The 24557-nt window shown below is 49.2% G+C and overlaps 1 protein-coding gene across 1 annotated transcript in view; it reads right to left on the bottom strand.

Moving 5' to 3' along the window:
• Window positions 1-11757: 11757 nt before the first annotated feature.
• The window catches only part of LOC140715643 (uncharacterized), a 37575-nt gene continuing 24775 nt past the window's right edge, over window positions 11758-24557 (bottom strand). The window contains exon 4 of the mRNA XM_073028005.1: window positions 11758-19192. Within this exon, the coding sequence (XP_072884106.1) occupies window positions 18732-19192 (461 nt within the window). The 3' untranslated portion in view covers window positions 11758-18731. The remainder of the gene's footprint in view (window positions 19193-24557) is intronic.

The raw sequence follows: 24557 nt of genomic DNA, 5'->3' as shown, positions 1-24557 counted from the left end.
CCGTCTTCATCTGCCCCATTCTCACTCTGTCTCTCTCTCTCTCTCTCTTTCTCTCTCTCAACCCACCCTCTCTCCCCCCCCCCCTCTCTGTGCTCACCCCGCTGCCCCCTCTTTTCTCTCTCTGGTTCTGCTCTCTTCTCCCCACCCCTCTCTCGGTCCTCCCCTCTCTCTCCCCATCTCTCTCTGCCCCCCTCTCTGTCTCTGCCCTCTTTCTTTGTCTCCCCTCTCCCCCACTCTCTCTATTCCCCTCTCTGTCCCCCTCTCCCTCTCTCTCCCTCCCTCTCTCTCTCCCTCCTCTCTCTGCCCCACTCTCTCTGTCCCCCCTCCCTCTCTCTGTCCCCCCCTCCCTCTCTCTGTCCCCCCCCTCCCTCTCTCTGTCCCCCTCTCCCTCTCTCTCCCCCCCACTCTCTGCCCCCCTCTCTCTCTCCATCTCTATATTTTGCTCCATTTTCCTGGGACTCTCCTTCATTGTGTGTCTCTGTCTCCCTCTCTCACACATCCCAGCAAACATTCGGGGTCAGTGGGTTAATCGGCCCAGCCCACCCCCCAGTATTTGTGTGGGAGAAGGGGAGAGTCTGGGGGAAGCTGGTGGAAATGTGGGAGGAAAACGTTCCGTGGCCGATGGTCAGCACTGTCCTGCTCTCCGATGCAGGAAGGGGTGGGTGACAGGCAAAGAAATCCTGGAAATGTGCTGGTCGTGCAGAGGGGAAGTGAAAATCTGGAAGTGACATTTGTGGCTGCGGGGTGTCAAGGACAACACACTTGTCCGAGAGGTTCCCGCTAGAGTTGAAAGCAGCTGGCGGGGTGGGCAAGGACGACTGTTGAAACAGACGGAACCTCTTCTCATGAAACCTACAGCATAGTTCAGTCCCCTCGGCCTGAGATGTTGTGCCAATCTTTTAACCTACTAATTCTACCCACCTCCCTACATTTTTCAATCAGCGTAAAGGAGGCCCTTCGGCCCACTGACTCTATGCTGCACCATCGACCTCCCCCCTTCCCATCCAAGCTAGTCCCATTTGCCCACGTTTGGCACGTGTCCCTCCAAACCTCCTCCAATCCATGTGTAAACTGTCCAAACAACTTTTTAAAAAAGCTGTTGTCTTACTTGCCTCAACCACTTCCTCTGGCAGCTCATTCTACATCAGTAACACTGTGGTCAGAGAAACAGTTACCATACAACTTCCTATCAAAACTCTCCCCTCCCCTCCCTCGAATTCTTGGTTCCCCTTTTGATGGGAGAGGGATGGGGTGAATACACTCAGTCTACACCCTCGATAACAGGGGTTCCCAACCTTTTTTATGCCACGGACCCCTACCAGTAACCAAGGGGTACGTGAACCCCAGGTTGGGAAACCCTGTTCCTAAAGATCACCCCTCCATCTGCTACCCTCCAAGGAATCAATTCCTAGCCTGTCCAAACTCTCCCCACAACTTGGTCCCTTGAGCCCTGGAAACATCTTGTTCTGCACTCTCGAGGAAATCTGCAGATGCTGGAAATTCAAGCAACCACGCACAAAATGCTGGTGGTCCTGACGAAGGGTTTCGGCCCGAAACGTCGACTGTACTTCTTCCTATGGATGCTGCCTGGCCTGCTGCCTCCCACCAGCATTTTGTGTGTGTTGTTCTGCACTCTTTCCAGTTTGACATCGTTCCCATGGCAGGGTGACCAAGACTGAACTGGTGTGACTTCTTGCACACGAGCACGAGCAAACTTCATGCTCTTATTTTAACTTTTCTATATTTTTGTTTCACAATACAGCTCCGAGTAGGACCTTCCAACCTTCAAGCCCCAACAAACCCAATTAACCCTGAGCTAATCATTCACAATGACCAACTATCCGGTACGTCTTTGGACTGTGGGAGGAAACCAGGGGACCTGGGGAAAATCCACGCATTCCACAGGGAGAACGTACAGAGACTCCTTACAGAACGGCGCCAGTATTAATCACCAAACTCTGAACGCCCGGAGCTGTGATAGCATCGTGCTGATACTCCCAGAAATTAAACCATACCAACCCAGTGACCCGAGTTTAAACCCCGCTCTGCTGACTGTCATTACAGAATCACCATTATAGAACAGGACAGGACAGGCCCTTTGGCCAATAATGCTCCAAAATCAATCTAACCTTTCCTTCTTACATTTCCCTCCATTTTTCTGTCATCCATGTAAAAATCTCTTAAATGCCCCAAATGTATTTGCCTCTACTACCACCCTTAGAAGGGTGTTCCGTGTAGCCACCACTCTGTGTGGGGGGAAAAAACCTACCTCTGACATCCCACCCTATACTTTCCTCTATTACCTATAAAATTACGCCCCCTCGTATCAGCCGATTCCCACCTAGGAAGAGGTCTCTGGCTGTCCACCAGCTTTATGCCTGTTCTTGATAACACCCCTGGCAGCACGTGTTAAATACTCTGAAAGTACCTAGCATCGTTGTATTAGAACATAGTACCAAGAACAGTACAGGCCCTTCAGCCCACGATGCTTTGCTGACCCTTTATCCTGCTCTAAAATCAATCTAATCTGGCTGAAAAACATTCACCTTCAAATGATTCCGTTACCACCTTTGGTTGGACAGCTTCCAACCTGGCGCATGAATATCGATTTCTCTAACTTCTGGTAATTTCTACTCACCCGATCTCTCTTTTTCAATTCCCCCTTCTTGCCCCTTCCCTTCACACCTGCCCATCACCTCTCTCTGGTTCCCTTCCTCGTTCCCTTTCTCCCATGGTCCACTCTCCTACCAGATTCCTTCTTCTTCAGCTCTTTACTCCTTCACCTCCCAGCTTCTTACTTCCCACCTGTGCCCCCTCCCCTATCACCTGCCAACTTGAACTCCTCCCCCACCACCACCACCTTCTCATTCTGGTTTCCGCCCCCATTTCCTTTCCAGTCCTGAGGAAGGGTCTCGACCCAACACCTCAACTCTCTTCCTTTCCATAAATGCCGCCTGACCTGCTGAGTTCCTCCGGCACTTTGTGTGTGTGTCGCGAGCATTTTGCTGATTGTTTTGTACGTTTAGTGTCTGAAGCATGCAGATGTCCAGCGATGCCCGGTGCAGTTGAGATTGGAATTGGATTTATGATCACGACATGAGATCTGTTGGTTTTAATGCAGAGACATTCAATTATGACTATCAATAAACACTACAAGAAAACAAGGGAGTGCTTGTCGGTTCTTGAAATCTGATGACAGATGGGAAGAAGCCATTCCTATGTTGTAGAACTAAGTTTCACAGAATCCAAGACTTTCAGAGTCACACCCTCCAGCAAAGGGGTGGCTGGAGGGTGGGGGGGGGGGGGTGGTTCTTTGATTATGCTGGCTGCTTTACTGATGCACCGAGAAGTGTAGACAGAGTCAATGGAGGGGAGGCTGGTTTCTGTGATGTGCTGAGCTGTGCCCACAGCTCCCTGTGGGTTTCTGTTGGTCACAGACAGAGCGGTGGGGCGGGGGGGGGGGGGGGGTGTTTACAGGAGATATGCAGGACAATTTTTTTCTTCCACACTAAGTTCAAAGTAAAATCATTATCCAAGAGTGCACGTTCAGTGGCCACTTTATTAGGTACAACTGCAGACCTGCTTGTTAGTGCAAATATCTAATCAGCCAATCATGTTCAAAGTTCAAAGTAAATTTATTATCAAAGTACATATATGTCACCGTATACAACCCTGAGATTCATTTTCTTGTGAGCATGCTCAATAAATCCATAATAGAATAATAACCATAATAGAATCAATGAAAGACTGCACCAACTATGGCGTTAACCAGTGTGCAAAAGAAAATATGAAAAGAAAGAAATAATAACGAATAAATAAGCCTTAAATATCGAGAACAGGAAATGAAGAATCCTTAAAAGTGAGTCCATAGGTTCTTGAACAATTCAGCGATGGGGCAAGTGAAGTTGAGTAACTTTGGTTCAAATGTGGCAGCAACTCAATGCTTAAAAGCATGCCGTCATGGTCATGAGCTTCAGCTGTGCAGACAAACATCAGAAAGAGGAAAAAATATGATATAGGTAACTTTGACTTGATGATGCCGGAGGAGTAGTTTGAGTATCTCAGAAACTGCTGGTCTGGGATTTTCACGCATAACAGTCTCCAGAATTTACAGACACTGGTGCGAGAAACAAAAGAAAACTGCAGCTCTCTGAGCAAAGGCAGCTTATTAATGACAGAAATTAGAGGAGAATGGCCAGACTGGCTCAAGCTGTCAGTAACTCGAACGACCGCACGTTACAACAACAGCCAATACTTTGATTTATGAAGGCCAGTGAGCCAAAAGGTTCTTTTTTACAACCCTATCTACCTAAGGTGACTTTCGGGGATTCAAGGATCTGTGTCTTATGACGTTCAAAAGAACCCAGCTGCGCCAGGAACCAAGTGAAATGTGGAAGTGGTACAGGGCTGAGGAAAAAGCAGGAATCTGCTAGCAGGTGAGTGTGGATCATGGGAGAAAAGGAATGAGGAGAGCTACCAGGTGGAGGTGAGGGGAAGAGAAAGGGTGAGAGGAAAACCAGAATAGGGAATGGACAGTGAAGAGGGAGAGGAGATATTACCAGAAATTAGAGACATTTATGTCCATGCCTTTACCTGCCAAACTCTTAAACCACCCCTCCTCCTTCCGTGTCACCTGGTCACCTATCATCTGTCAGCTTGTATGCCTTCCTCTCCCCACACCTTCTTATTTTATCTCTGCTCCCTTCTTGATGAAGGGTCCTGGGCCCGGAACACCAACTCTCCATTCCCCTCCACAGATGCTTCCTGACTTGCTGAGTTCCTGCAGCACTTTGAATGTATGTAGCTTCAGACACTTTGAAACTTCTCATAACCCATGGAGAAGGGCTGGTGGGGGGGGGGGGTGGTTGGGTTTCAGGTCCGATGCCAGGAGGTTATTTTCCATGGGGAACATAGCCTAAGACTTGGAAGCAGAATATGTGGGCTAACAAGGTGGCATAGCAGTTAGCATTACGGCAGCGGGTTCAATTCCTGTCTACAAGGAGTTTGTACAGTCTCCCTATGACCGCGTGGGTTTCCTCTGGGTGCTCTGGTTTCCTCCCACAGTGCAAAGACGTATGGTTCAGTAGGTTAATTGGTCACATGCGTGTAATTAGGTGATGCACATTCGTTGTGCTTGAAGGCCCTGTTACCGTGCTTTATCACAAAATTATTTTTTAAGTATTAAGTAATTTGGTACCGGGATAACCAACAAGGCTGAGAAGAAGGTGTTCTTTGTTAGCAATCGTTTCAGATTTCTGGAGAACTGGAAGTTCACCAGGTTGATTCCAGGGATGAAGGGGTTAACCTATGAGGAGCTATTGAGTTGCCTGGGACTACACTCTCTGGAGTTCAGAAGAATGACAGGGGATCTTATAGAAACATACAAAATTTTGAAAGGGATAGCTAAGACAGAAGTAGGAAAGTTGTTTCCATTGGTAGGTGAGACTAGAACTAGAGGACATTGCCTCAAGATTCAGGGGAGAAGATTTAGGACGAGATGAGGAGAAACTATTTTTCCCAGAGAGTGGTGAATCTGTGGAATTCTCTGCCCAGGGAAGCAGTTGAGGCTTCTTCACTGAATATATTTAAGAAACAGTTAGATAGGTTTTTACATAATAAGGGAATTAAGGGTTACGGGGAAAGGCACGTAGATGGAGCTGAGTTTACAGCCATGATCTTATTGAATGGTGAGGCAGGCTTGATGGGCTGGATGGCCTACCTCTGCTCCTATTTCTTATGTTCTTATGTTCACAATCTTGGCCTCCACCGCAGTCTGTGACAGACCATCCCACAGATTCACTACTCTCTGGGTAAAAAAAAAATCCTCCTTACCTCCGTTCTAAAAGATTGTCCTTCAATTTTGAGGCTGTGCCCTCTAGTTCTGGACACCCCCACCATAAGAAACATCCTCCCCACATTCATCCTATCGAGTCCTTTCAACTTTCAGTAGGTTTCAATGAGATTCCACCACTGCCCCCACCCCCCACATTCTTCTAAATTCCAGTGTATAGGTCCGAAGCTGCCAAACACTCCTCATACATTAACCCCTTCATTCCCAGAATCATTCTTGTGAACCTCGTCTGACCCTCCCCATAGTCTTTCAATTTCCTCAAACATCTTCACTGTCCACTAAGACACCAATCCTGGTCTCATCTGCAAGCTGGCATGTTCGAAATAAACATCAGTGTCCTCAGCCACGTTAATGTTGAGGGTAGTTTGAGGTGCGGGGTGGGAATTTGACCAGGAAGGAGTGTTGGCCGAGATAAGAGTCTGCGGATCTGGCACGGTGGCGGTTTAAAGTTCTTATTCTGAAATTTGAAAGAGTTCCAAACAATCAGATTCCCCCTTTTAAATATAGATGCCGCTGTGTGTAGCAGGGAGAGGAACAAGAATTCACCGTTTCAATTCTGAGAGGAACTGAGTGCTCCTGTGACCGTGTGGTTTTTCTCTGGAGTTCCAGTTTCCTCCCACAACCCAACGCTAAGCGGGATCGATGGGTCAATCGGCTACTGTGTTCTCGTGAATCCTTAAAAGCACAGAAAGGGAACAGACACGATGTTGAACACCATGTTGGGGGAATAAAAAACTATAAACACAAGATGAAGGTTTTCGGCCCGAAGCGTCCTGTCCATAGAAGCTGCCTGACCTGTTGAGTTCCTCCATTGTTACTCTGGATTTCCAGCATTTGCAGAATCTCGTGTTTATTAACTCAAGATTCTGCAGATGCTGGAAAACTTGAGCAATGCACACAAAGTGCTGGAGGAAGGATCTCGATCCGAAAACAGAGTATCCGTATGGCTGTTCCCCTCAATAACCGGCATACTGCTTTGGATATTGTTGGGGACGCAGCCTACTAGTAGCAGGTCTCTGACACTGAGCCTGGGGCTCTGTAGCTCAGAGAGAAGGGTTGGTGTGGGGGGGGGGGTGAAGAAGAGTGCAGTGTGATAGGGTGTTCAATAGTTAGAGGAGGCAGACAGGAAAAAGACACCCCTATGGTATGTTGCTTCCCAGGTTCCAGGGTCAGGGATTGGATCCATAGCATTCTAAAGTGGGGGGTTGAGCAGTCAAAAGTCGTGATACATGGTGGTATCAACAGCATAGGTGGGAAAAAGGATGAGGTCCTGAAGAGAATTTAGGGAGCTGGGTAGGAAGCGAAAAGCAGGACCGCAGAAGTGTCAATCTCCGGATTGTGGCCTGTGCCATGCGCCAGTGAGGGTAAGAAAAGGACGATTTGGCAGGTGATGTGGCCGAGGAATTGGTGTGGGGACAGAGTTTCAGATTTCTGAATCACTGGGATAAAAAGGACGGGTTAAACTGGACCTGAAGGGGATCAATATCCTTGAGGGCAGGTTTGCTGGAACTGTTTGTGAGGGGTTTTAACTAGTTTGGCAGGGGAATGAGGACCAGGGTTATAGGTCAGAGGATGGGGCAGTTGGTATACAGGTAGATACAGTGTAGTGAGGCTGTGAGGAAGGACAGGATGTTGACAGAGCAAAATTGCAGTCAGTGGGATGGGTTGAAGCGTGTCTATTTTTGCTACGAGTACCGGGTACAAGGGTGATAAGCTCAGAGCACGGCTCAGTACGTGGAACGACGACGCTGTTCCATGGAGACTTGGTGTCAGAAAGGCAGGAATGGCTGCTGCATGCTCTGGGGTCTATATCTGTCTCAGACACAGGGACACGTGCGTGGACACACACACACACACACAGGTCACACAAACACAAGCACACGTGCATGCACACATACACAATCTCCCACTGATATATATGTGTGTGTTTATATATATACACACACACGCACACACACACAGACAACTAGATCACAGTGGTTGCGGTTCCTTTTAGCGGTCAGGCCTCATTTGATCTATTTTTTCTTCGTATTTTGCCCTGCTCTGGGTGCATGTTCGTGGTCTTCTGCTGCTGTAGCCCCGTCCACTTCAAGGTTCATCGTGTTGTCTTTTAGAGATACTATTCTACACACCATGTTGTAACGTGTGGTTATTTGAGTTGCTGTCAGCTTGAACCAGTCTGCCCCTTTTTCTCTGACCTCTCTCATTAACAAGGCGTTTTGACTCGCTCAACAGCCGCTCACCGGCTGTTTTTCATTTTTGTTTTATTTTTCACAGATTTCTCTAGAAACTCTAGAGCAGAGGTTCCCAACTGGGGTCCACGGACCTCTCGGTTAATGCTAGGGGGTCTATGACATTAAAGAAAGGTTGGGAGCTCTTGCTTTAGAGACTATCGTGCGTGAAAATCCTAGATCAGCAGCAGTTTCTGAGATACTCAAATCACCCCCGCCTGGCATCAACAATCATTCCGTGGTTAAAGTCGCTTAAATTACATTTCTTCCTCCATTCTGGTGTTTGCTCTGAACAACAACTGACCATGTTTGCATGCTTTTATGCATCGAGTTGCTGCCACGTGATTGGCCAATTAAATGTTTGCATTAACAAGCAGGTGTACCTAATAAAGAGGCCACTGAATTGTACAACTAGCATGTTAGAATATGTCCTTTCTCTCCTGGAATGTTAGAAATTGAGGGTGAGCTGATAGAGATATGGATGGGGACAGGTTGAAAGTGTATAGCCCTTCCCAAGGCTTGTTCAGATATGTGCCATGTCTTATGTTGTTGGTAATCATAGTCTTTCCATGACCATGATTGGTCTCAGCAAATTTTTATCTGGAAGTAGTTTGCCATTGCCTTCTTATGGAAGAGTCTTTACAAGATGCGTGACCCCCAGATATTGTCAATACTCTTCAGAGATTGTCTGCCTGGCGTCAGTAGTCTCATAACCTGACCTTGTGATCTGTACCAGCTGCTCATAGGACCATCCACCACCTGTGTCCACGGCCTTAACGTCATAGTCATTAAAAAAGTACAGCACAAAAACAGGCCCTTTGGCCCATCAAGCCCATGCTGAACCATTTAAACAGCCTACCCCCCATTGACCTGCACCGTGACCATAGCCCTCTATACCCTTACTATCCACATATATATCCAAACTTCTCTTAAGTGCTGAAGTCGAGTTTGCACGCACCACACGTGCTGGCAGCCAGCTCCACACTCTCACTGCCCTCTGAGTGAAGAAGTGACCCTGACCGGGGGCCGGGCAAACAGGTGCTACACCTTGCCCAAGGGTGACCTGCAGGCTAGCGGAGGGAAGGAGGTCCTTACACCTCCTTTGGTAGAGACGCAGCTCCACCCCACCACCCATATGGGGAGGGGTGCTAAAAGCAATGGGGCCTAGGTTTAAGATTATAGTCATAAAGGACTACTGCACAGAAACAGGTGCTTTGGGCCATCCAGTCTGTGCCTATCATTCTGCCGAGTGGCAAAAGATTGGAAAGGAACGTCGGGATCAGCTTGCTCACACAAAGGGTGTCGTGCATTTGGATTGAGCTGCCGGAAATAGTGGTTGAGGCGCGCACATCAGCAACATTTAAAAGGCATCTGGACAAGTCCATGGATGGGAGGAGGGGGCTATTGGAGGGCTACGGGCCAAATCCGGGCAGGTGGGACAAGCTCGTTGGGCAATACCTTCGGCATGGAGCAGTCTGTGCTGTATGACTCTATCTCAGGCTCCTGTTAAACTACAGCAGGCACACTGCAGCTACAGAAAACAAAAATTGCTAATTAAGGGACTAGTCTAACTCCTGGGAAGTGGGGGGGGGGGGTGTCTCACCAGGAGGTGTTCAAAGCTTCAGACCTAAAGAAGAGTGGGGAGAAACACACAAAACGCTGGAGGAACTCAGCGGGTCAGGCCGCATCTATGGAGGGGAATGAGCAGCAAACGCTTTGGGCCTGAGCACAAAGTACACTGCAGATGCTGTGGTCAAATCAACACGTACAAACAAGCTGGATGAGCTCAGCATGTCTGCTTCACATTCCCATTCGGATATGCCCATACATGGCCTCCTCTACTGCCATGATGAGGCCAAACTTCGGTTGGAGGAACAACATCTCATATACTGTCTGGGTAGTCTCCAGCCCCTTGGTATGAACATCGAATTCTCCAACTTCCGGTAATTCCCTTCCTCTCCCTTCCCCCCTCCCACTTTCACTGTCTCCTCTTCTAGCTGCCTATCACCTCTCTCATGATTCTGCCCTCTTCTACTACCCACAGTGCTTTCCCCTTAGATTCCTTCTTCACCTCTCCTGCCTATCCCCTCCCTGCTTCCCCTCCCCCACCCCTTGATCTTTCCCGATTGGTTTTCCACCCTCCCCCCACCTTCTTTATAGGGCCCCTGTCCCCTCTTTCTTCAGTCCTGACGAAGGGTCTCAGCCCGAAACGTTGACTGTTCATTTCAACGGATGCTGCCTGACCTGCTGAGTTCATTCGGCTTGCTTGTACGTGTTGCTTTGGGCCTGATACCCTTTATCGGGATCTTGGGGGGCAGGAAGAAACCAGGAAAAGAATAATCCTACAAAAAGTACTGGATACAGCCCAGTCCATCACAGGTAAAATCATTGAGCACATCTATACAAAGCATGCCCCAGGAAAGCAGCATCCATCATCAGGGACCCCCACCAACCAGATCATGTTCTCTCCTCGCTGTTGCCATCGGGAAGGGGGTAACAGGAGCCTCTGGTCCCACACCATCTTCAGGGAGTTACCACCCCTCAGTCATCAGGCTCTTAAAGGGATAACTTTACTCATCTTCACCCGCCCCATCAGTGTAATGTCCCCATAAGCTACGGTCTCATTTTCAAGGACCCACCTCATGTTCTCGATAATTATTGCTTATTTATTATCATTGGTTCTCTTCTTGCATTTCCAGTCTGCCGTTTTTTGCCTAACGAGTAGGTTCGATTGTGGGCTTATTGAGTATGCCTGCAAGAAAATAAATCTCAGGGCTGATGCATGGTGACACAGATGCAATCTGATAATAAGTTCACATTGAAGTTTGAAAATGGTGGGGTGAGGGGAAAGTACAAGCTGGAAGGTGATAGGTGAAGCCAAGTGAGGGGGGAAGGTGGGTGAGAGGGGGATGAAGTGAGAAGCTGGGAAGTGATAGGCGGAAAAGGTAAAGGTCTCTAGAAAGAATCTGATAGGAGAGTGGACGATGGGAGTAAAGGAAGGGGGGACACCAAAGGGAAGTGATGGACAGGTGAGAAGGGGAATGGTAGGAGTGATGCCAGATGGAAAATAGAAGAGTGGGAGCGGGAGAATTACCAGAAGAATGTTGAGTGGTCTTATTGAAACTTTTAACATTTCGAGGGTCCGGGCAAAGTCGATGCTTTTGAAGCTCATAAAACATGGAAAAGTTTAGCACGGGGACAAGCCACTCGGCCCACAATATTTGTGCTGAACATGTCTAGTCAAGGCATTGAGCTCAAAGGTCAGCATGTGAGTGGCAGCGGTATAAAACTCTGGTTAAAGCTCACTTGCATGCATTTCTGGCTGCCCCATTACAAGAAGCACGTGGAGGCTTTGGAGAGGGTGCAGAAGAGGTTTACCAGAATGTTGCCTGGATTAGAGAGTGTGAGCGATAAGACAAGATTGGACAGACTTGGATCATTTTCTCTGGAACAGCGGATACTAAGTATAAGAGGTTTGGAAAATTACAAGAGGCATGGATAGTCAGAGTCCTTTCTACCCAGGGTCAAAACATCTAATGCAAGAGAGCATGCATTTAAGATGAGAAGGAGTGAGCTCAAAGATTGCAGGGAGTTTTTAAACACAGAGCAGTGGTTGCCCAAAATGTGCTGACAGGGGTGGTACTGAAATTATTTAATGGCTCTAAGATAGGCACCTGGATTACAGATTTGCTTTATTTGTCAAATGTACATCGAAACATACAGTGAAATGCAGTTTTTTTTTGTTGCATCAACAATTACCACAGTCCAAGGATGTCGCCACACGTTCAGCTCCAACGTAGCATGCCCACAAATGACTAACCCCAAAGCCTTTAAGCACGTGGGAGGAAACCCACACGGGCACGAGGAGAACATACAAAATCCTTACAGAGAGCAGCAGGAATCGAACCCCAATCGGTGATCGCTGGCACAGTAAAGCGACTGCACCAGCCGCGACACTACCATGCCGCCCACTGAGAATGGAGGGATATACGTGTCATGCAGGCTGAAGGGATTAATTCAGTCAGGCCTTTAATTAGTGTGCCACAACACTGTGGGCTGAAGGACCTGTAGTCATCTCGTGCTGTAGTCATCTTTGTTGAATGATAATGGGATGGAGAAGGCAGGAGGGATGGGACCAGCCACGATTACATTCAACGGTGAAGTACAAAAGCTCCACTCTTGCACTGACTCTGTGTTTCAAGTTGATTGTATCCACCCTAACTGATTTAGAGATGCAAGATTAAATTAGGATCAGTACATACAAGGGAAGGTCAGGGCTAACCGACCTGATTGGATTCCAGGCAAATGAGAGCAGTGCATTGGACGTAGCATTCTCCTTGACAAAGGCCATGAGTTCCAGAAAGAATAGCAAGTGCTATTGAAGTTACAGGAGTTTGCATGTTTTGTTGAAGTTAAGATGTTAAGGAGGCCAAATTTCCTCCAGGAGGACCACAACCATGTCATAGTTGGGAGGCTTGCGTGCCTCAATGACTCAAAGAACTATGCTGGTCGGAATCAGGGCTTTATGCCTTGGCTCTTCGTAGGATCACCCATGCCAACAGGTCAAAGGGTAGAGACTAGACTAAGAGTGGTCCACCGGCTCAGCTCAAAGCTAACAACCCTGACTGGTCAAACAAACCTGTTACGGAAACGGCCGTGAAGAATCCTTCTACATCTGAGCAGCCGAGGACAGACAGATGAAGGACCTTCACGGTTGTCCTAAATGCCTGTGGCGCAATGGGCAATTAAGTAAGAGGCCACATTTAGAGTATTGTATGCAGTTCTGGTCACCTATTCCCTACAGGAAAAATATCAATGAGCTTGAAAGAGCACAGAGATAATTTACAAGGAATTGCCGGGCCTTGAGTATCTGAGTTTTAGGAAAAGGTTGAATAGATACCTCTTTTCATATATAAATTTATGGCATGGGTTAGATGGGCCGAAGGACCAGTTTCTATGCTGTATTCTATGACTCTAGCTTAGTACTTTATTCCCTGGAATGGAGGAGGATAAGGGGAGGTTTGACAGAGCATACAAAACTATAACAAGTATAGACAGGGTGAAGACCAGCAGGCTTTTTGCATCGAGGTTGGGTGAGACTAGAACTAGAGGTCACACATTATGGGTGAATGTTGAAATATTTAAGGGGAACCTGAGGGGGAACTTCTTCACTCAGAGGGTGGTGCGAGAGCGGAATGAGCTGTCAGCAGAAGTGGTGGACGTGGACTTGATTGCAACATTTAGAGAAGTATGGACAGGGAAATCAATGGTAAGGATACCGTCCGGGCGCAAGTAGACGGGAATAGGCAGGAAAAACAGGTGGGAACAGGCTAGCTGGTCTGAAGTCCCTGAAGTTCAGTGATGTAGTGTTCTATTCAATGGACGCAGTGTCAACAAGTATTTGACTGACAAGAGTCTGTGCTGAGCACCCATTAATGTTTATAGATGACACAGCCACTGGGCGTGAAGTTGACACTGCTGACAGAAGTACGATGGATAGCTGGGCAGAGAAGATGCAGCAAGACGCATTTCATTCGGGGCAAAGCCCGCCAATGTGGGCTTTATGGGGAGACACAACAGGGAAAGTATAAACCAGACTGATCGGAAAATCATAAACACAACGAGATTCTGCAGATGCCGGAAATCCAGAGCCACACACACGAAACACTACAGCGAGACTTGACAGGTCAAGCTGCAGCTGTGGAACTGAATAACCAGCCCATACAGTTTTCTGAAAGGTCACAGCCTTTCACAGGTCACAGCCAAGAGAAAACATGCTCAGTTTCTCCAATCTCCCCACATAAAAGGGTGGCATGGGAGTATAGTGGTTAGCACAAAACTTTACAGTACAGGCGACCCGGGTTCAATTCCCGCTGCTGCCTGTAAGGGGTTTGAATGGTTTCCCCATGACCGCGTGGGTTTCCTTCGTCAGTCCAAAAAGGCGTATGGGTCAGTAGGTTAATTGGTCATTGCAAATTGTCCCACGATTATGCAAATACTGAAAAGCCAGAGTAACACATACAAAACGCTGGAGGAATTCAGCAGGTCAGGCAGCATCTATGGAGGAGATGCTTCGGACCGAGACCCCTCATCAAGATTGACAAGGAAAGAGGGAGAAACCAGAGTAAGGTGGGGGGGGGGAAGGTGAAGAGTGAGGGGAAGATACGTCAGTGTCTTTAACCTACCAACTGGTACATGCTTGGACTACAGGAGGAAACCCATGTAGTACAGTACAGAAATATCTAGTCCATGCTGAACTATTTGAACTGCCTATTCCCATCAATCTGCACCCGGACCATAGTCTTCCATACCCCTTGTGTACCTATCCAAACTTAAGTGTTGAAATCGAGCTTGCATGCCCTATTTGTGCTGGCAGCTCACGCCAGACTCTCCGGACCCTCTGAGTGAGGAAGTTTCCCCTTCCACCCTTAAGCCATGGTCTTTTTCACCCAGAGAGTTGTGGATCTGTGGAATGCTCTGCCTCAGAAGGCAGTGGAGGCCAATTCTCTGGATGCTTTCAAGAAACAGTTAGATAGAGCTCTTAAGGATAGCGGAGTCAAGGGATATGGGGAGAAGGCAGGAACGGGGGTACTGATTGTGGATGATCAGCCATCATCACAGTGAATGGTGGTGCTCGCTCGAGGGGCCGAATGGCTACTCCTACACCTATTGTCTATTGTCTCTAGCTGTAGTCCCACCCAACCTCAATGGAGAAAGCCTAGTGGACTTGAGGAGCTGGGAGGTGATCAGCGGAAGAGGTAAAGGGCTGAAAAAGGAGAACAAAGGAGTAAAGGAAGGACGATGTGAACCAGAGTGAGGTGACGGGCAGTTGAGATGAGGTGAGAGGGAAGCTAGAATGGGGAATAGATCGAGAGATGGGGGATGGGGGTGTGCAAAAATTACCAGAAGTAGGATGAAATCAATGTTCATGCCATCAGGTTGGAAGCTTCTCAGATGGAAATGTGAAAGAAAGAAAGTTCTGTGTAGTTGGCAGGTCAGGAGACTAAGTGGTTGAAAAGTCATACGGGATATTTAACTGCCTTACAATACTGCCACCTTTAGGCACTGGCAGAAATTGCACTTGCAACACGTACACACCGCGCTGTCTGATGCTTGCAAGCCTATTCACGACAGGGGTGACAAGACTTCACTGGAGGCAAGGTGCGGACAAGTTTTAAGGTGGTGCCTGGGCCTGAAACTCTGAGACGAGAACAGATCGGGCAATCAGGGGCTGCGGGCGCTGGAATCCGGAGCACAGAAAGGGGTGGCCTGGTAGCATAGTGGTTAGCACATCGCTTTACAGTACCGGCGATAGGGGTTCAATTCCCATCACTACCTGTAAGGAGTTAGTACATTCTCCCCGTGAGCATGTGGGTTTCCTCGGGGTGCTCTGGTTTCCTCCCACAATCCAAAGATGTTCGGGTTGGTAGGTTAATTGTAAATTTTCCCATGATTTTGGTAGGGCCTATTCCATGCTGTATCTCAATAAATATGCTGCTGGTGGGACTCAGCAGGTCAGGCAGATTCTGTCTACTTCCCTCCTCAGGTGCTGCCTGACCCACTGGGTCTCTCTTAGTGGTCTATTAGATAGGCTTGGGGTATTACCTTGGGACTGAGAAGGGTGAAAGGAGACCACTGAGGTATTAACACCGAGCAGAGTCTTACCAGGTTGACCAGGAAGGAACCATTCCCTCACACACGGACGGTAAAACACCAGAGAGCGTAGATTTAAATATAGAGCAGTACAGGCCCTTCGGCCCACAATGTCTGCCGACCCTTCAACCTACTCCAATATCAATCTAACCCTTCTCTCCCACTTGGCCCTACATGGTTTTCTTTGTTCTGTGGCTATCTGGAGAAGACAGATCTCGGAGTTGTATCACTCATGTGCCCCTCGAAGGGTCTCTTAAATGCTCGTTTATCTGCTTCCACTACCACTCCTGGCAGAGTGTTCAACAGACCCACTACTCCTACCTCCGACGCCATATACTTTCCTCCAATCACCTTACCATTTTCCTTCCTCGTATTAGCCATTTCTGCCCTGGGAACAAGTCTCTGACTGTCCACTCTATCTATGCCTCTTATCAACTGTTATTGCTCGATCCAGTCACCTCTCGTCCTGTTTTGTGCCAAAAAGTAAAATCCCCCATTCAATATGTGCCACGTCGTGGTCTTTCCCTGGCCATGACTGTTCTTGGCAAATTTTTCTACAGAGGTGGTTCGCCATTGACTTCCTCTGGACGGTCTTTACAAGAGGGGTGACCCCAGCCATTATCAATACTCTTCAAAGCTATTTAAGTAACTGAACTGGAGGGAAAAAGTACTGACACTGGAGAGGGTCCAGAGGAGGTGCACAATAACCATCTTGGGGACAAAAGGCTTAATGCACGAGGAGTGTTTGATATATTTGGGTCCGCACTCAAGGGAGTTCAGAAGGATGAAGGGTGGGGGGGATCTAATTGAAAACTACCAGGTACTGTAAGGCCTGGACAGAGCAGACGTGGAGAAGGATCATCAGCAGAAGGCACAAGGAGCTGAGGGCACAGCCTCAGAATAAAGCCACTGTAAAATGAGGTGAGGAGGAATTTCCTCAATCTGAGTCTGTGGAATTCATTGCCACAGACAGTTATGGAGGTCAAGTCACTGCGAGTCAGTCGGTCCTTGATTAGTAAGGAGGTTAAAGGCTATGAGGAGGAGGAGGAGGAGGAGGAGGAGGGAAAAAACCATAATCGAAGACCGAGCAAACTCGATGGGCTGAATGGCCTAATCAGTCATAGACAATCACAGCACAGAAATAAGCCCTTCGGTGTACCTAGGCCGCGCTGAATCACATTAACAGCCTCGTCCCATCGACCTGCACCCAGTCCACACCCCTCCAACGCATGTACCTATCCAAACTTCTCTTCAACATCTTCAACCACTTGCGCTGGCAGCTTATTCCGCACTCTCACCACCCTCTGAGTGGAGAAGTTTCCTCTCATGTTCCCCTTCAACATTTCACCTTTCACCCTTAACCCATGACCTCTAGCTGTAGTTTCACCCAACCCCAGTGGAAAAGAGCCTGCTTGCATTTACCCTATCTATACCCCTCATTATTTTGTCTACCTCTAACAAATCTCCCCTCAATCTTCTACATTCTAGGGAATGAAGTTCCTCCTATTCAATCTTTCCTTATAACCGAGGTCCTCCAGTCCTGGCAACATCATTGTAAATTTCCTCGGTACCCTTTCAATCTTATTTACTTGTAGGTAAGCGACCAAAGTTGCACACAATACCAACATCTCATACAACTTCAGCATAACATCCTAACTCCATAGTAAATATTCTGATCTATTTAATTTGGCTCCTGTTTTTGTGGTCTTTTTTTAAAGAGATACAACCTGGTAACAGGCCCTCTCAGGCCTGAGCCGCATAGATACATCCATGTCACCAATTAACCTACAAGCCCGAATGTGGGAGGAAACCCTCGAAGTCACGTGGAGAACGTACAAACCCTTTACAGCCAGTGGCGGGAATTGAACCTGGGTCGCTGGTGCCGCAGATCATTGCTCTAGCCGCTACACCACCACGTTGCCCTAGTCTGTGGAAAATCCCCTATTTTTGGCACCCGTTGGGTTCTAGGAGGCCTGAAACAAGCTGTTTACAAAGGTGGCTACGGCAAAAGCCCTCACCGCACTGAGCAGGATGGGGACACGCTATCTGCAGGACGATCTCAGCGAGTCAGAGTCTGTGTGGGGAGGGGGAAGGAACCGTCATTGCTTCGGACCGAGACCCTGCAGTGGGGCAGACCCAGTGGTGTGGTCACTAGTTACCACGCAGCCGCAACCGTCTATTAAGTTCCCACAGCGCATTCACTCCCCGTTCAAAGAGGCTCCAGGGACCAAGCGGGAGGCGCAAATCAAGGGCGGCTGAGTTTAGTACCAGACCCAGAGACGGGAGGAGGAAGTGACTCTTGTCAGACAGAAAGAAATTCAGCAAAATAGTCCAGAAGAGCTGAAGTTACCCAATCTCCGACTAAAATGTGTGACGGAATGTACTTGGAGCAGCTTGAGGTTACGAGTGTTGTACCAAATCTCTGGCAACTCAAAAACTTGGACGGAATGTACCTGGAGCAGCCTGGGTGGGCGGAGGTGGGGGGTCTGCCAGGAGCGAGTAACACCAACTGGGTTTGCTCAGTTCGAAATGGCGTACGCCCAGCCTTCTGCCACAGGCTTGGCCCATGCCTGTCATGTGACTAATCTGTCCCAACTGAAGAAGCCTCTCGCGACCCAGACGCACCTCACTCTAGTGTCCATGTTTTCAGCTGCCCTTTATTAAACTATCTGCCCGTCGGGTACTTCCGCGAGGATCAGACAGGTGGATCGAGCCACAATGCTGACCCCACAAGGTAACGGGCGGCCAATCACCGCTTTGGGACATCCCGGGTCATGGGTGTTGAGAGTGCTACGGAAGCGTTAAGCTCCCACCGCCACCAGCTGCACCCCACCCTGGGCCCAATAAGCATGAACGCCCTCTGGGATTGAGGGGGCTCGCTTGACCAGTGAGAGAGTCTCACCTGGCGCTTTTCAATCAGCTCACCCCTGCTTCCCCCAGTAAAAACGGGCTGGCTGGTTGGCGCTCGGCCGACGACGGCAGACAGCGCTCTCCCTTTAGCCGCTGTGAGTCCTCTGGTGGCGGATCAGGTGGCCGGACGTGTAGAAGCGCTTCTGGCAGACGGCGCACTCGAAGGGCTTCTCCCCGGTGTGGATCCGCTGGTGGACCCGCAGGTCGTTGCAGGTGGAGAAGCGCTTGCCGCACACGCCGCACTCGAAGGGCTTCTCGCCGGTGTGGAACCGCCGGTGCCGCGTCAGGTTACTGGACTTGCTGAAGCAGCGCTTGCACACGGTGCACTCGAAGGGCTTCTCGCCGGTGTGCACCCGCAGGTGCCGCTTCAGGAGGCAGGCCCATCGGAAGCCCTTGCCGCACACAAAGCACTGGAAGCAGTCGTCCGGCTGGGAGCTGGGGGCCGGCCGCGCCACGTTGCCGTCTCCCGAGGATCCCGGCTCGTCCTCTGGCAGCACTTCCGCCTCCTTCAGGATTTCCATCTCATTGGAAAGTGCTCCGCTCTGACCTGGACACAGACACACAGACATCAGACGTAAGACCTTTTGGCCCATCAATTCCGCTCCGCCATTCCACATGGCTGATTTATTAACCCTCTCAACCCAGTTCTCCTGTTTTCACCCCATAAACTTTGGCTTTTCAAGAATCTGTCAGCCTCCACTATAAATATATCCAATGACTTGGCCTCCACAACCATCTGACAAGGAACGTGCATCACCCTGACCTGGAGACACAGACATTCACACAGGGCTCTCTCTAACACATGCACACTCACACAGGGCTCTCTCTAACACACACACACACACACACACACACACACACACACACACACACAGGGCTCTCTCTAACACACACACACACACACAGGGCTCTCTCTCTCACACACACACAGAGACAGGGGCTTTCTTTCTCTCTCACACACACGGGGCTCTCTCTCTCTAACACACAGAGACGGGCCCTTTCTCTCTCTCTCTAACACACACACAGAGACAGGGGCTTTCTTTCTCTCTCACACACACATAGGGCTCTCTCTCACACACACACAGGGCTCTCTCTAACACACACACACTGGGTTCTCTCTCTCTAATACATGCACACACACAGGGATCTCTCTCTCTCTCTCACACACACACACACACACACACAGGGCTCTCTCTCTCTATCACACAGAGACAGGGGCTTTCTTTCTCTCACACACACACAGGGGATCTCTCTCTAACACAGAGACAGGGGCTTTCTTTCTCTCTCTCACACACACACACACAGGGCTCTCTCTCTAACACACACACAGGGCTCTTTCTAACACATGCACACACAGGGCTCTCTCTCTAACATGCACACACAGGGCTCTCTCTCTAACATGCACACACAGGGCTCTCTCTCTCTAACATGCACACACAGGGCTCTCTCTCTAACATGCACACACACAGGGCTCTCTCTCTAACATGCACACACAGGGCTCTCTCTCTAACATGCACACACAGGGCTCTCTCTCTAACACACACACAGGGCTCACTCTAACACATGCACACAGAGGGCTCTCTCTCTAACACACACACAGGGTTCTCTCTCTAACACAAACACAGGGCTCTCTCTCTAACACATGCACACACACACAGGGCTCACTCTAATACACACACACACACAGGGCTCTCCCTCTAACACACACACACAGGGCTCTCTCTAACACACACACACAGGGCTCTCCCTCTAACACACACACACAGGGCTCTCTCTCTAACACATGCACACACACAGGGTTCTCTCTCTCTAACACACACACAGGGCTCTCTCTCTCTAACACACACACAGGGCTCTCTCTCTAACACAAACACAGGGCTCTCTCTCTAACACATGCACACACACACACAGGGCTCTCCCTCTAACACACACACACAGGGCTCTCCCTCTAACACACACACACACAGGGCTGTCCCTCTAACACACACAGGGCTCTCTGACTCTAACACACACACACACACAGGGCTCTCTCTCTAACACATGCACACACACAGGGCTCTCTCTCTAACACACACACACAGGGCTCTCCCTCTAACACACACACACACACACACACAGGGTTCTCTCTATCTAACACACACACACACAGGGCTCTCTCTCTCTAACATGCACACACAGGGCTCTCTCTCTCTCTAACACACAGAGACAGGGGCTTTCTTTCTCACACACACACACACACAGGGCTCTCTCTAACACACAGAGACAGGGGCTTTCTTTCTCTCTCTCTCACACACACACACACACACACACACACAGGGCTCTCTCTCTCTAACACACACACAGGGCTCTCCCTCTAACACACACACAGGGCTCTCTCTATCTAACACACACACACACAGGGATCTCTCTCTCTAACACACAGAGACAGGGGCTTTCTTTCTCTCTAACACACAGAGACAGGGGCTTTCTTTCTCTCTAACACACAGAGACAGGGGCTTTCTTTCTCTCTCTCTCTCTCTCACACACACACACACAGGGCTCTCTCTCTCACACACACACACAGGGGATCTCTCTCTAACACACAGAGACAGAGGCTTTCTTTCTCTCTCTCTCTCTCACACACACACACACACACACAGGGCTCTCTCTCTAACACACACACACACACACAGGGCTCTCTCTCTAACACACAGAGACAGGGGCTTTCTTTCTCTCTCTCTCTCTCTCACACACACACACACAGGGCTCTCTCTCTCACACACACACACAGGGGATCTCTCTCTAACACACAGAGACAGGGGCTTTCTTTCTCTCTCTCTCTCACACACACACACACACACACACACACACAGGGCTCTCTCTCTAACACACACACAGGGCTCTCTCTCTCTCTAACATGCACACACAGGGCTCTCTCTAACATGCACACACAGGGCTCTCTCTCTAACACACACACACACAGGGTTCTCTCTCTCTAACACACACACAGGGCTCTCTCTCTAACACACATACACAGGGCTCTCTCTCTAACACACACACACACACACAGGGTTCTCTCTATCTAACACACACACAGGGCTCTCTCTCTCTCTAACACGTGCACACACACACAGGGCTCTCTCTAACACACACACACAGGGCTCTGTCTCTCTCTAACACACACACACACACAGGGCTCTCTCTAACACACACACAGGGCTCTCTCTCTAACACATGCACACACACAGGGCTCTCTCTCTAACACACACACACACACAGGGCTCTCTCACTCTCTAACACACACACACACACAGGGCTCTCTCTCTAACACATGCACACACACAGGGCTCTCTCTCTAACACACACACACACAGGGCTCTCTCTCTCTCTCTCTAACACATGCACACACACAGGGCTCTCTCTCTAACACACACACACAGGGCTCTCTCTCTAACACACACACACACAGGGCTCTCTCTCTAATACACGCACACACAGGGCTCTCTCTATCTAACACACACACACACAGGGCTCTCTCTCTAACACACACACACAGGGCTCTCTCTCTAATACACGCACACACAGGGCTCTCTCTCTCTCTAACACACTCACACACACAGGGCTCTCTCTAACACACACACACAGGGCTCTCTCTCTAACACACACACACACAGGGTTCTCTCTCTCTAACACACACACACAGGGTTCTCTCTCTCTAACACACACACAGGGCTCCCTCTCTCTCTCTCTCTCTCTAACACATGCACACACACAGGGCTCTCTCTCTCTAACACACACACACAGGGCTCTCTCTCTCTAATACGCACACACAGGGCTCTCTCTCTCTCTCTAATACGCACACACACAGGGCTCTCTCTCTCTAATACATGCACACACACAGGGCTCTCTCTCTAACACACACACACACAGGGTTCTCTCTATCTAACACACACACACAGGGCTCTCTCTCTAACACATGCACACACACAGGGCTCTCTCTCTCTCTAACACGCACACACACAGGGCTCTCTCTCTCTAATACGCACACACACAGTGTTCTCTCTATCTAACACACACACAGGGCTCTCTCTCTAACACATGCACACACACAGGGCTCTCTCTCTCTAACACACACAGGGCTCTCTCTCTCTAACACACACAGGGCTCTCTCTCTCTAACACACACAGGGCTCTCTCTCTCTAACATGCACACACAGGGCTCTCTCTAATACATGCACATACAGGGCTCTCTCTCTAATACGCACACACACAGGGCTCTCTCTCTAACACACACACAGGGCTCTCTCTAATACATGCACACACAGGGCTCTCTCTCTAATACGCACACACACAGGGCTCTCTCTCTAACACACACACAGGGCTCTCTCTAATACATGCACATACAGGGCTCTCTCTATCTAACACACACACACAGGGCTCTCTCTAACACGCACACACAGAGCTCTCTCTCTAATACGCACACACACAGGGCTCTCTCTCTCTAATACGCACACACACAGGGTTCTCTCTCTAATACGCACACACACAGGGCTCTCTCTCTCTAACACACACACACAGGGCTCTCTCTAATACATGCACACACAGGGCTCTCTCTAACACACACAGGGCTCTCTCTCTCTCTAACACACACACAGGGCTCTCTCTAACAACACACATACAGACGGCTCTCTCTCTCTAACACATGCACACACACACACACAGGGGATCTCCCTCTCTCTCTCTCTCTAACATGTACAGTCAGGGGCTCTCTCTCTCTCTCACACACACACACAGGGGATCTCCCTCTCTCTCTCTCACACACACACACACACACACAGGAGCTCTCCCCCCCTCTCCTTTTTTCTTTCAGCCCCTTTTCTCTTTTTCAACTGTCTCTCTCTCTCTCTCTCTCTCTCTCTCTCACACACACACACACATGGGCTCTCTCTAACACAGCGACAGGGGCTTTCTTTCTCTCTCACACACACACACAGGGGCTCTCCACTCTCTCTCTCTCTCTGACACACACAGTGTCTCTCTCTGCCCGTCTCTCTCACACAAGGGCTCTCTCTCTTACATGCACACAGAGGCTCTCACTCTCTCTCATCCGCGCACACACACCAACTCACTCTCACACAAGCGCTCTCTCTCTCTCTCTCACACGCATTCTCTCTCACACACGATGAATCCCCATCACAAAACACCAGACGAAGCCTGTGAGTTCAAAACAGTCCAGTGCAGGGGTTCCCAAGCTTTTTAATGCCATGGACCAATATCATTAAACAAGGTCCGTGGGCCCCAAGTTGGGAACCCCTGGGTCAGAGGCCCGATTACATTGTCCTGGTCAGGGAAATGGGCACAAAAACACAACAGATTCTGCAGAAGCTGGAAATCTCGAACAACACACACAAAGTGCTGGAGGAACTCAACAAGTGAAGGGACTCGGTCTGAAACAGACTCCTTTCATATTTTTTTAAGTATTTAGAGATGCAGTAGGCCCCTCCGGCCAACAAGCCCGATTACAGCTTGTGACCAATTAACTACTAACCCATACCTCTTTGGAATGTGCCTCCAGAGATGCTGCCCGACTTGATGTGTTCCTCCAGCATTTTGTGTGTTTTTGCTGTTGAACAGTTCAGGACAGAAACAGGCCCTTCGGCCCATCTCGTCTGTAATGACCAAAAGAGTCCCATCCAAGTTGTCCCATCCACCCACGCTTGGCCCATGTCTCTCTAAACCAGTCGCTGCCAACTCAGGGTCCAAGGACCCCTTGCTTAATGGTAGGGGTCCATTCCATAAAAAAGGCTGGGAACCCCTGTTCTGAACTTTTCCTATCCACGTACCTGTCCAAATAATCTTTCAATATTAACAGCACTTTTTCTGTGGCAAATTGTGGTAAGCTGTCACTGCAAACAATGAAGAGGCGAGCAAAGG

Source organism: Hemitrygon akajei, chromosome 24 (genome assembly GCF_048418815.1).
Source record: "Hemitrygon akajei chromosome 24, sHemAka1.3, whole genome shotgun sequence".
Classification (NCBI taxonomy): domain Eukaryota; kingdom Metazoa; phylum Chordata; class Chondrichthyes; order Myliobatiformes; family Dasyatidae; genus Hemitrygon; species Hemitrygon akajei.
Note: the sequence above shows the minus strand (reverse complement) of the source record. Positions and strands in the feature narration are given on the sequence as shown.